General features: G+C 34.3%; 1 protein-coding gene across 4 annotated transcripts in view; it reads left to right on the forward strand.

The window, feature by feature from the left end:
- The window catches only part of Oxsr1 (oxidative stress responsive kinase 1), a 117922-nt gene that overhangs the window by 72862 nt on the left and 31938 nt on the right, over positions 1 to 13122 (forward strand). For all 4 annotated transcript variants that reach the window (XM_074059544.1, XM_074059542.1, XM_074059543.1 and 1 more), the window contains exons 8-10: positions 2436 to 2569; positions 8166 to 8214; positions 8821 to 8886. In XM_074059544.1, the coding sequence (XP_073915645.1) occupies positions 2436 to 2569; positions 8166 to 8214; positions 8821 to 8886 (249 nt within the window). The remainder of the gene's footprint in view (positions 1 to 2435; positions 2570 to 8165; positions 8215 to 8820; positions 8887 to 13122) is intronic.

Here is a 13122-nt window from a genome sequence, read left to right on the forward strand (position 1 = left end):
GAGAATCACAAGTTGGAGCCAACAGGACCCTGTATCAAATAAAAAAAAAAAAAAGCAACAAGAGAATCAGAAAGTACTCAGATGTACAAAAATGAAAACACAGCACATTGAAACTTAACACGATGCAACAACAACCAGGGGAACTAGAAGTACTTTCTAATTTTCCAGTTTTAGATCTGTTATTGATTTCTAAATTCAGCCTTTGTAGTCAGAGAAGATGCTTTCTCTGTCTTTTAAAATGTATTGAGAGTTAATTTGTGCCTTATGTATGGTCTGTCCTGGAAGTTGTCTTATGTCCACTTGAGTAGAGCATATGTTCTGTCATTCTTGTGTTCTATGTATATGTTGGTTTATTGTGTTTTTTAAGCCCTGTATTTCTCTGCTTATTTTCTCTCTGAGAAATGAGCTTGAAGTCTCCAAACTATTACTGTAGAACTGTATTTCTTTCTTCATTTCTTAGTTTCTGTGTCATATATTTTGATGGTTTGTCATTAGGTACATGTATGTTTAGGAATTGTTTTATTTTTTATTGTATTGAACCTCTTACTAGTATATAATTCAGTTCTTTGTGTTTTTAACCTTTTACTAAAATTTAAAGCATTTTATCTTTTAGTATAGACAATTTTTTTTTTTTCAGTACTGGAGTTTTGAGCTCAGGGCCTTGAGCTTGCTAACCATGCAATTTACCACTTGAGCCATGCCCCAGTCCTTTTTTGCTTTAGTTATTTTTCAAATAGGATCTCGCTTTTATGTTTGGTTTGATCTGGACTGACCACTATCCTCCTACTTACTTTCCCATGTATCTGGGTTGTCAGGCATGCACCATTGTACGCAGATTTTTATTTGCCATTGGTGGCCTTGAACCAAGATCCTCCTGATCTCTGCCTCTTGAGTAACTAAAATTACAGGCATGAGCCACTATACCCAACATGCTTTCTTTTGTTATTATGTTCAAGGAAAATTTTTTCTATTCTTCACCTTCAACATGTGCATCTAAAGTGCATCTTTTGTAGAAGGTATATTGTTGGATTCTGTCCCTTAAGGATCTGATGATGTAGAGAGGGGGACCAAACCAGTAAAAGAATTTAATGAAATACCTTCCTATAGCTCCATACTCAAACATACCTTTAGTGATCTACACATGTAATGGGTGATAATTTTAATCATTTGGAAGGTAAGAATATTTTAAGACCATGCTTTACCTAGAGGTTTTAGACTCTTATAAGTAAGTGAGTATTCACCAGGTTTCACAAAGGACAACTGCAAGCTGGGAGGCTGCTGCTGCTTTTTTTTTTTTTTAGCCCAATCAAATGGCTTTTTTTTTTTTTAAAGAAGGTGGTGGTGGATGGGGAATGATGAGGCTTACTTTTCATCCATATGAAACTGTTGTTAATCATGTGATCGTAGCCAGATATACATGTCAACCTGTTCACTCAAGAAGAGGAACGTTACTTTTTTTTTTTGGTGGTACTTAGGTTTGAACTCAGGGCCTCACATTTGCTAGGCAGATGCTCTACCACTTGAGCCACTCTGCCCGCCCTCTTTTGTGTTGGGTATTTTCAAGATAGGGGCTTGTAAACTGTTTGCCTGGGCTGGCTTTGAACCTCGATCCTCCTGATTTCTGCTTCCTGAGTAGCTAGGATTACAGGCATTAGCCACCGATGCCCGGCTTATTACCACCTTTACTAATTCTGTTTCAGTAAATGTAAATAACATTAGGAGAGCAAGTAATAACACTGATTATGGCCCCCTTTTGTTTTTCTACTGTTGATTTTATGTTTATAAAATGGCAGATGCTTTCACATAAAAAGTCAAACAATGTAGGAAAACAGAAATAACCCAATGAAGTATAACCTTCATTCCTTATAGCTCTGTGCATCAAACTAGTATATTGCCATGAAGCCAAAAATGGAAGGGATTTTGGATGAACAGATAACTAAAATTGTCAGTTGTTGCAGGGGAAGCAGGAAGACAGGACTAAAAAGTCTGTAGCTTTGTTACTAGGACATCATTGGCAATTTCTGTGATGGAAGTTTCTGAGAAGTTCTAGTAAGAGAAGACCACAAGAAAAAAACAAGGCCACACTTTGTTGTGGTTTTAATGTTTTTGTTTTTTTGAAGGTAGTTTGCCTGACTGAAGGTAGTTTTAAGACTGGCAGATGTGAAGAAAGAAAAGATTCTAACTAAAGGACATAGCATAGTTGAAACAGTTGGGTCCTTGTGGGCCAGTCTTGTGGGAAGCCAGCCGTTTGCAGCATATTACTGATGTGGAACACATAAATAACAGGTTCTAAACAATGGACCTAGGTATGAACTTTTAGGAAGTAAAATGTGCTTGGGGGAGGGTTCATCTATAGTGAAAAACCTTGACCATAGAGGTTAATGGAACTTTACCGAATTGACAGAAGTTTACACTATTTTGAAAAATTCTTACAGGTTTTAATGCTGACACTGCAGAATGATCCTCCTTCTTTGGAAACTGGTGTTCAAGATAAAGAAATGCTGAAAAAATATGGAAAATCATTTAGAAAAATGATTTCATTATGCCTTCAGAAGGATCCAGAAAAAAGGTAAAATATGAGATAAACTTCATTTTTCTCTCCATCTAGTATTTGAGCCATTTTGGAAAGTCTAAGAAGCGCACACATACACATATATAAATTATTTGTGCACATTCTAAAAGGAATAAATATAACCTTCATTTAAAAAGTATAGAAAGACCATTAGATGAGATTGGAAGTGACTAAATTGATTTCTATCTTTTTAGGATATAGTGGACCCTAAATAGTTCCTGGTTAATTTTCTTACAATTATAAAATCATATATTGTGAATTCTGTATTAGTAGAAGGTTAAGTCAGTGGGATAGGTTTCTTTTCAGTTTTCACTAAAAGTTGATAAGTAAACCAATATCTTAATGACATCTACAAGTTAATAACAAAAATTATACATGGCACATTTATATTTAGTGCTAAATAATAGTACTTTTCATGTTTGAAAGATTTTAGTAAGTGAATCAAAATTTCACACAGCTTCCTTGTCCAAACTAGATAGATTTAATGGCAAGTAAGCAAATAAATAGGAATATCTAATGTGTGTATCTCTATTAAATAGCATTATAGAATGCTGGAGATGATTGAGTACAACCTTTTATTTTTGACACATATCAAAGAGATAGGACTTAGATCTGAAACTTCTAATTTAGGGCTCCATTTGCACTATGGTTTATTTAGTGAGCCCTCCATTTCCACAGGTTCTATATTCACACAGTCATCCTACCAGGAGATTAAAAATATTCTGAAAAAAAAAATGTACTGAACATGATTTTTTTTTGGTTTGTTTTTCTTAAGCAATACAGGGTAACAACTGTTTACACAGCACTTATGTTATGTTAGACATTATAAAACGTGGAGGTGATTTAAGTGTGTGGAGGATTATGTGGGTTATGTGCACATCCTGTGCCATGTCATATAAGAGCAGCTGCAGATTTTGGTATTTGCACGGGGTCCTGGAGCCAATTCTCCTGGGAAACCACGGGACAACTATATTTTCCACCAAGTTTCTCAGCACTAAAAATTGTTTAATTTTGTTTTCTCTAAAGGTCGAGAAAAGTAAAAGACTTTGACATCCTTGATCATGTCTCTAGTATATGTAATTGGGCTTCAGAATTTACTGTTGGAAATATTGGAAAGGGTAAGAAAAACAGGCAGCAAAGTTCATGAATGTTTTTAGACTTTTTTTCTGTTTCTGAGTAAATGACTAAAGAAAGAAAGATAACACTTACGCATCTGCCAGTTTAGTTTATTAAAGAACAAATTCTCTGTTACAAATACTAGAAATGCCAGATAAAAATCTTGTAAACTTAAAGATCTTTGGATGTCAGAAATAATGAAAAAGCCATAAGTGAAAGAGAAGAAATAGGAAATAGTTCTGTGACCTCTAGATTAGTGGGAAAATATTTATTCCAATAATTTACTAGGTTGTATTTCTGTCTCTTGTGATGTGACTGGAATGGGCCCACCAGAGGGGATTTTGAACTGAAATCCTGCTTAAAGCTAAGACCATCAGAAATCTACACCCTAGACTGAGGGTGTGGCTCTAGAGATAGAGTGCCTGCCTAGCAAGCATGAGGCCCTGAGGTCAGTCCCCATTCTCTAGAAATCCATATCCTTAGGAAAAGGATAAACCAGAATAAAACTATGCATCATCATCACTAAGAGGTAACACAAATTTCTCCTGAATAATCAAGCTCTTTGATCCTCCTGACATTCTTCAGGTTAAGAGTCTAAATTTATACTTCCCTGTTAACCAGGAATCCAAAGGATTAGAAAGTAAAAAAAAAAAAAAATTATTGCTGTGACAGTTTTATTTTTGGTTGAAGCAATCTCAGAAATGCACTGATTCCAGTGTTCCATTGAAGACAGTCACAATCCAAAATTATAATGCACATGGTAAAAAAATACACTGTGAACTAGAGTTGGCAGACATAAGCAGAAGGATTGGTTTTGCAAGAACTTTAGATAATGCAATGATACCTGAAAAGATTCTAAACTTATTTGAATAATTAAAATCATAAAAGAAATTAAAAAATTGTGAGCATATAGAAGACAAACAGCACTGTTAGAAATGAAACATATAATAATTAAAATTTAAAACTTAGTGGCTTCCCTTGAGTGTGGGCTGGAGAGTGATTTGCTTCTGATTGAATAAAGTATGAAAAAGAAATATTAGCAAATTTATATTGAAGAAACCTGATAGGTATTTTTCCACCAACTGATCAAGTTAAGGCATAATGTACCTGCTCCCATCCAAGTACTAACCAGGCCCAACCCTGCTTAGCTTCCGAGATCAGACGAGATCGGGCGCGTTCAGGGTGGTATGGCCATAGACCATAATGTACCTGCTGATCATGCAATCAGGACACTTCATCTATGAAGTATTCTTCACCCAATTTTATAACTTTATGTTTAAATGAAAAAATATCAGACAAACCCAAGTTGTCTGACCAGTATTCTTTGAAGTGTCATGAAAAGGAGAGACTTGAAAAAATGTTACCTATTAGAGTAGACAAGGCATGGAGACTTAAGTGCAACAGGTGTACTGCATTAGATGCTGCAACAGAAGAAGGGCATCAAGTCTGTAGTTTAGTTAATAGTATTGTGTCAATGTTAACTTCTTGATGATTGTAACTTGATCATGTAAAATGTTAACATTAATGGAAACTGGTCAAGAGCATGTAGGAACTCTTATTTTTGCACTTTTATAAGTCTGAAATTGTGTCAAAATAAAAAGTTTTTTAAAAAAGAAAAAAACCTGGGAAGCATAGAAAATCTATTCCAGTTTGTAAATCAAAATTAAACTGTTTAGGACATTTCTAAGTTAGAAAAAATATAATAACCCTCAGTGGATTGGTTAAACAGAAACTCCAGTAAAATAGAAAAGATGGCTAGTTATTGTCTCATCAAGTATAGATACTATTACAAATGTTTAATATGTGTCATCTCATTTAATCTCATAGTAATTCTACAAGGGTAACACTCTTACTTTGTGTTTTACAAATGAAGAAACTGAACCAGAGATTAAGTCATATGTCTAATAAATAGTTGAATTAAGATTCCAATCTATGCAATTTGCAAAGTACGTGCTCTTTATCTCACTACACTATACTGAAGAAATTGCTCAGAAGATAGCACAGAAAGAGGAATGATAGGAATATGAAAGCAATGTTAACATTTGAAAGATGAGAAGAGTCTGTGTGTGCACACACATGCATATGTGCAGGTTGAATATCCTTGTCTGAAATGCTTCAAAAGTGTTTTGAATTTCAGATTTATTTTGGATTTTGGAATAATTGCATATACATAATGAAATATGTATATTTCATTATGAGGAAAGGACCCAGATCTAAGCCCAAAGTTCATTTTTTCCTATACACCTTTTACACATATCCTGAAGGTGATTTTATACAATATCTTTAATAATTTTGTACATGAAACAAAATTTCATGGTGTGAAATTTTCCACTTGTGGCATCATGTTGGCATTCACAGTATTTCAGATTTTGGAATTTTGGAGTTTTGGATTGGGGATGCTCAACCTGTACATACATAAACACAAATTTATGCATTTACATTATACACATGTGTGGATTTACCAGGAGAGACTAGAGAGAGGGTAGGAGAAACAATATTCAAAGACATAATGACTTAAGAATTTTCCAATATTGAAGACCTGTACACTCAGATTAAAGTACCATTTCCTCCAGATTCCAAACAGTATCTCCTTCTCTGTGTACATATTGTCATGAAACTTCTTACATGTACCCTCAGAGAACAGAACGCTACTGAGGTATAAGGTAAACTGACAACCACTTCCCCAGTAACAACAGTTGAGGCCTGTGTATGGTTAAATAATGATGAGAGAAAATAACTGTCTTAGTCCAGAATTTTCTGTGTAGTCAAACTATCATTCAAGAATGAGCATAAAATAAAGATATTTTTTACGAAATTGAATTTTCTGGTCACGTCTTATTAGGTAACTCTTCCAAAAGTTCTACTTTAGAAGAACACGAGCTGGTTGTGGCTCTTGCCTATAGTCCCTACTATTTGCAAGGTAGAGATTGGGGTGATCAGGGCTCGAGGGTGTCTGAGGCAAAAAGCTGATGAGACTCCGTATCAGTCAGTAATCTTCATGGTGATTGATGTGCACCTATGATCCCAGCTACACAGGAGTTTGGTAGGTAGGAGAATCATAGTCCAAGACTGGCACTTGCAAAAAAATAACTAAAAAAAGCAAAAAAGGGCTAGTGGCATGGCTCAAGTTGTAGAGTACCTGCCTAGCAAGTTTGAGGTCCTGAATTCAAACCCTAGTACTGGCAAAAAAAAAAAAAAAAAAAAGACTTAAGGGCAGGAATCCAGAATAAAGGAATAATAGTAAGAAGCTATGTTGGACAGATAAGTTGTTGAAACATTGAAATCTGGGCTGAGTGAGAAAATAATACTAGCCTTAATTGTATCCTGTCTCCCTCCTTTTTTTCTCTCCCTCTTTCTCTCTCTTTCTGGTGGCACTGGGGTATGAACTCAGGGCCTAAATCTTGTTAGACTAGTGCTCTATTACTTGAGCCAATCTGCCAGACCTATTTGTTTCTTAATCTACAAGGCACTGGTTTTTCAAGTCTGGATGCCTATTGGAATTGCTAAAGGAATTGTAAAAACTACTGATACCTGGGTCTTGCTCCCAAATATTCTGCTTCAATTGGTGAGAAACAGTCTGGTAACTGGGATTTTTAAATACATCCCAGATAATCTAATGCATAGCAGTACATTAGAATCGCTGCTCAGGCTGAGGATGTAAGTTACTGGTAGAGTACATATGTGAGGTCCTGGGTTTGACTTCACACTGCAAAAACAAACAACCCTACAACATCAAAAACCTGCTCTTAGAAACTTGGTTAGACAAATTGTAATTTGTGTAGAATTACATGGTAAGTATTAAATAAGTGACAATCACGTGTGGACTTTTAAATATAAAATTCTTTATTCTGAGTGATAAAATTTTTGTAAGGTTGATAATGATGAATTTATTCAAATGAAATAAGATTATAGTTAAATTAAGGAATACACTTTTACAATCTTCTGTTTTTAAAGGGAAATTGTGAAATCTTTTTTTATTTTTATTTTTTTATTTTTTCTTTTATTCATATGTGCATACAATGTTTGGTGAAATCTATTTTTAAGAATCTATAGCTGCCTTAAGTTGAAACCTGTTAGGCAGCATGTAACAAGTAGAGGGCTGGACTAAGTCCATTTGCTCTTTGTGAGCTTAAATATATATATATTTTTTTGGGTTTTTTTTTTCTTTTGTTAGAGCTTAAATATATTTTTATGGTTTGCTACAGCTTTTAGTCTTGGGAAATTTTATTAAATAGCAAATAGATTGTAAGCCACTTAGAAATCATTCTTCCAGATCAACATTTTACTAATGAAATTTTCAAAGAATCTAGAATTATTAGAACAGTTTTTCAGTTTTTATTCTATTCCATGTCTTGTTACCAAGATTGTCCTACTTTTTGTATTTTAGGAGGTGAAAGAAATCATTTTCTCAGTTTTTGAAGATAATAATTCACATTATACTTGAATTAACTACGCAAACTTTCTTTTCTGGTTTTAGACCAACAGCAGCAGAACTGTTAAGGCATAAATTTTTCCAGAAAGCAAAGGTAGGAAATTCTAGCTTTTGCTTATGTGTTCATGCATGTTCCTCAATTTCCCATGTTACGTTCACTATTCATAAGTTGCATTTCTTAAGGTGATTATCTTTGGAAGAATAATGGGAGGTAAGATATTTGCTGAGGGCACTATGTATATAATCTTTGATAATTAGGATACTTGCTTTGGAATTTAGTAAATGTATTTTTTGTGTAAATCAAATTCCAGGTTAAATGTATCACAACAATAGTGAATATTCATTTTTGCCATTGTGAAAGTGATCTATGAAAAACATTGAACTTCTCATTTCAAAGTTTACTACTGAACTAGTAAGTGTCTCATTTTCCCAAGGATGTTACTATAGTTGGAAATAGGGAACCAACAAAGGACATTTAATAAAGCAAACCTTTTATAGAAAATGGCTCATACAGCTCAATAAAGCTCTGTCTCAACTGATGAAGCCATGGTTAACAGAATGAAAGTTTCCTAATCCTTCTTCATAAAACAGTTACTGTTTCACACTAGTTATTCTATGAATAATTATTCTAGAATATTTAGAAATATGTGAACTATTTCTATGTTGATTTAAGAATAAAATATTTATTTTCTGCCTCCAGAATAAGGAATTTCTACAAGAAAAAATATTACAGAGAGCACCTACCATTTCTGAAAGATCTAAAAAGGTAAATGAACATTTTTTTCCTTAGGAAATCACATAGACTAGATTTACTTTGTGCATTTTGAAAATAGATGTTAAATAATACTCTGTTAACAGGAATGATGATTACTTAACCTTTTCTAAAATATTCTTTGATACAGTCATTCAGCAAATATTATTGGTTTCCTGTATGCCTAGGTATTACTTTGCTATCTACTAGAATGAAAAGGTATACTGAACAGGAATTGGTGTGTTAATTTTAACCCCTATTTAATCACTGTTTGCAAATTCTGGAGTGAGTTGAGGGTTTGCATACTATTTATAGCTTTGGATGTAAGTCACAGTACCTATTTCTAGCTCTGAACTTTCAGTTGCTTTTACTGAAATAGCAAGAGAACCTTGTTAGGCATACATAATTTCTAAGAACTGTGGTCATTATTGTGAACATAGAGACTGCATTAAGTTCCCAGTTTAGACAAAATATATGAGTTTTCTATTCTTCTAGGGGAAAAACCCTCAGTCTTCCTTATTCTTACTTCTGTTCTCAAAGCAGATTTATCCAGTGGTAAGGAAATAAGGCAGCTGGGCTTGTTCCTAATGGTGATAGACTTAAAGGAGAAGGTAAAGATCCTGTGCTTCATCTAATATAGTGCAGGAACCTCTGGGAAGTTAGAATAATTGTAGTAGTGGCTTACTGTATTCCATAGTTCTCCCTGCCTGTGATTTTTGATTATTCTTATTATTATATTCTTAGTATTTCTTATTATTCAGTAGGCTTTGTTTAGTAAAAAACAAGAAAAGTATTTTAAGCTCTTTGAAATTATATTCTTATGAAGCACTTACAAGCACAGTTAACTTGTCATTACTTTAGAGATATATCAGTTATGTTTATTAAGGGACCTGCTTTTCTTTTTAGAGTTCTTGAGAAGTGCTAATAAGTTTTCTACTGTTTCCTAGCTTTTTGTCCTGACACTTAAAGTCTACCTCCCAGGATATTCCCCTTCCTACCTCAGGATATTTTCACTTGCTGTACTTTTTTCCAGGGTGTTCTTTCCCTTTATTGGTAGGCATCATCCAGAAATCACTAAAAGAACAAGAAACACAGTAAGTGTCATCACCCCAGCTGAAGTCTTAGCTCTGGCAGATTACTTGTCTCAGTAGCCACTTAATGAGATGTACTGTGTCTTGTTCTTCCACTTCATGTTTTCTAAAATGTTTTCTTTCACTACCTTAAGTAAAATAGCACTTAACATTATCCCATCACATATCTGTATATACCAATTTATTTTCTTTTAGGAACTTAACTCTGACATTTGACAGCCTTTCTACACCATTAGAGCAAAATGAGATAGGTCCTTTTCTTTATTGTTATATCTTCAGTAGGTTTACATTAATTCCTGATACATGGTAAATATTGTACAAATAATTTGAGTATGTATTAAAATCACAGTGTTATAATTGTTCACAGTAAATCGTAACTGAAAGACATGTTAATTTAGTGTCTGTAGTCTGATTTAGTTAAGAAGAGTGAGCCTCAAAAGGATGGCACTAGCTGGGTGTGGTGGTATATTCCTATGAGGCCAAGGCAGGAGTATTGAAAGTTTGATGCCAGCCTTGGCAACTTGGCAAGACTCCATCTAAAAGTTTTTAAAAAGAGCTGGTGATGTAGCTTAGTAGTATAGCACTTGCTTACCATTTGTGAATGAAACCCTGAGTTCAGTTTCTAGTACCACACCAAAAAAAAGGATAGCACAGTGAATACCTACATTTATGTCTACCCTCTACCTAGTCAAAGATCCATTAAGAGAAACAAAAAGAAAGTTCATAACCCCAAATTGACAAAAAAAATGAGAGACTTGAAAGTGGAAAGCAAGTTTTCAAAATATGATTAAATTAGTTGTAAGCAACTTGGCAAATCAGAGAAATGTAATTGCTAAGCCAATATTAAAGAAATTTTAAAAAGCTGCCTGACACAACAGAACCCCAGAAGGTACATGAACTAGTAATACCATGTACCTCCAGACATGAGAATGAAAGTGGGACTAAAATCAGGAGGTTTGGTTGAAAGTGTTAAGATAAAGTTAGACTCTACTTCCTTTCCCCTACTCCATGCTGCACACCAGGAGGTGTAGGGCGGTTTATTCTGCAGAAAGGGAAAAGAAATGGTGTCTGAACTGAAGACACAAGGCACAGCTGAAGATAGGAATGACTCTCTGAAAGTGAGTATCTAAGTGAATTTTACATACTGGATGTTAAGAGTCTCCAGTCACATTCATTCATTTACAAACAATAAAAGCTTATTATCCTATAGATAGGGCATTGGAGGATCTAATCAATCTGACTAGTCCAGGAGGGAAGACTTAAAAGTACTGATGTTGAGGGTTGTCCTGTGAAATGACCATCCAGATCTTTCTATGGTGAAGCTATTAGCAAATTTATCCTCTTAAAAGCTCACTACTTCCAGTCTTAAATATGTGCAGAAATCTAGGATCACAGGGAATCCAAGGACAACCTCCTAATGCAAAAGATAGAGGATAAAAAGGACACAAAGAAAAAAAAAGCCTTAAATGAAACATGTAGGAAAGCAGCTAAGTTTTATTTTTTAAAAATTGTTTTTATTTTTGTTGTCTAACAACAAAAAGAGAAAGCTGAAGGTCAGTATCTTGACAAATGCAGATGCAAAAGTCCTCAGCAAAATACTAGCAAAGCAAATCCAACAACACATTTAAAAGATTATTCACCCATTATCAAGTAGGTTTCATCCCATGGATGCAAGGATGGTTCATCATTTGCAAAAAAATCAATAAAAATGATACAACATATCAGCAGAATGAAGGACAAAAACTATGATCATCTCAACAGATTTAGAAGAGACAGTTGATAAAATTCAACATCCTTTCATGATTTAAAAAACTGAACAGATTAGGTATAGAAAAATATTTAAATTGTTTTTTATTTTTGAATTATAATACATTAATATATAAGGGGATTTCATTATGATAATTCCATATATGTATACAGTGTACATTGAACAAGTTTACCAACTCCATTATGTTTCCATTCCCTCTTCCCCATTTTTCAAACAGTGCTTGGTGGGTTTCATTATGCTGCTTTCATATGTATATATACAGTGTACTTCCGTAATCTTCACCCTTCAGTATACTTTCCTTTCTTCCTCCTGCTGTTCCACCTGTGTGCAGTTCCCATATACATTCTTATCACACCATCATCATCATCATTATTTTGGGTCTAGGTTCAGCAAATGAGAAAGAATATGCAATATTTGGCTTTTTGAACTTGGCTTATTTTGTTCAGCATGATCCATCCATTTTCCTGCAAATGTTGTCTGCGTGTGGTGTGTGTATACCATGTTTTCTTTATCCATTCATTGGTTGTTGGGCATCTCAGCTGTCTCCACATTGTGGCTATTGTGAAGAGAACTGCCATAAACATGGTATGCAGATCTCTCTCTCTCCTTTTATAAATTATTTTACATTCCTTTGGGTATATGCCCAAGAGTGGTATGGTGGAGTCATAAGGTTTTTGAGGAACTTCCATACCGATATCCATAGTGGTTGCCCTAGTTTACATTCCCACCAATGGTGTATGAGGTTCCTTTTTTCTTGCATTCTCGCCAGCATGTGTTGTTATTTGTTTTCTTGATGATTGCCAATCTGACTGGGGTGAGACAGAGTCTCAGTGTAATTTTGATTTGCATTTTTTATGGCTAAAGATGTTGAACGATCACTTCACGTACTTATTAGACATTTATATTTCTTCTCTTGACAGCTGTGCAATTCATTTGCCCATTCGTTAACTGGATTATTTGTTCTTTTGCTATTTAGTTTTTGTTTTTAAAGCTCTTTGTGTATTCTGGATACTAATCGTATATTTGTTGAGTAGCTAAAGAGGATTTTCCCTCATGTTGCAGGTTGTCTCTTGATTCTAGTAACTTTCTTTTGATGTATGAAAACTTTTTAATTTGATGCAGTCCCATTTGTCAATTCTTGTTCTTATTTCCTGGGCAATTGGAGTTCTATTCAGAAAATAAATTACCTATGCCTACATCTTCCAGAGGTTTCCCTAGTTTTGTCTGTAGTAGTTTCAGTGCTACAAGTCTTACATTAAGGTTTTTGATCTGTTATGAGTTGTTTTTTATATAGGGTGAGAGATAGGGGTCTAGTTTTAATCTTCTACATGTAAATAGCCAGTTTTCTTAACTCCTCAGTTGTAAGAGTTTGCATTTATAAAAGATGAACAT

The sequence above is a fragment of the Castor canadensis genome, chromosome 17 (genome assembly GCF_047511655.1).
Source record: "Castor canadensis chromosome 17, mCasCan1.hap1v2, whole genome shotgun sequence".
NCBI lineage: Eukaryota > Metazoa > Chordata > Mammalia > Rodentia > Castoridae > Castor > Castor canadensis.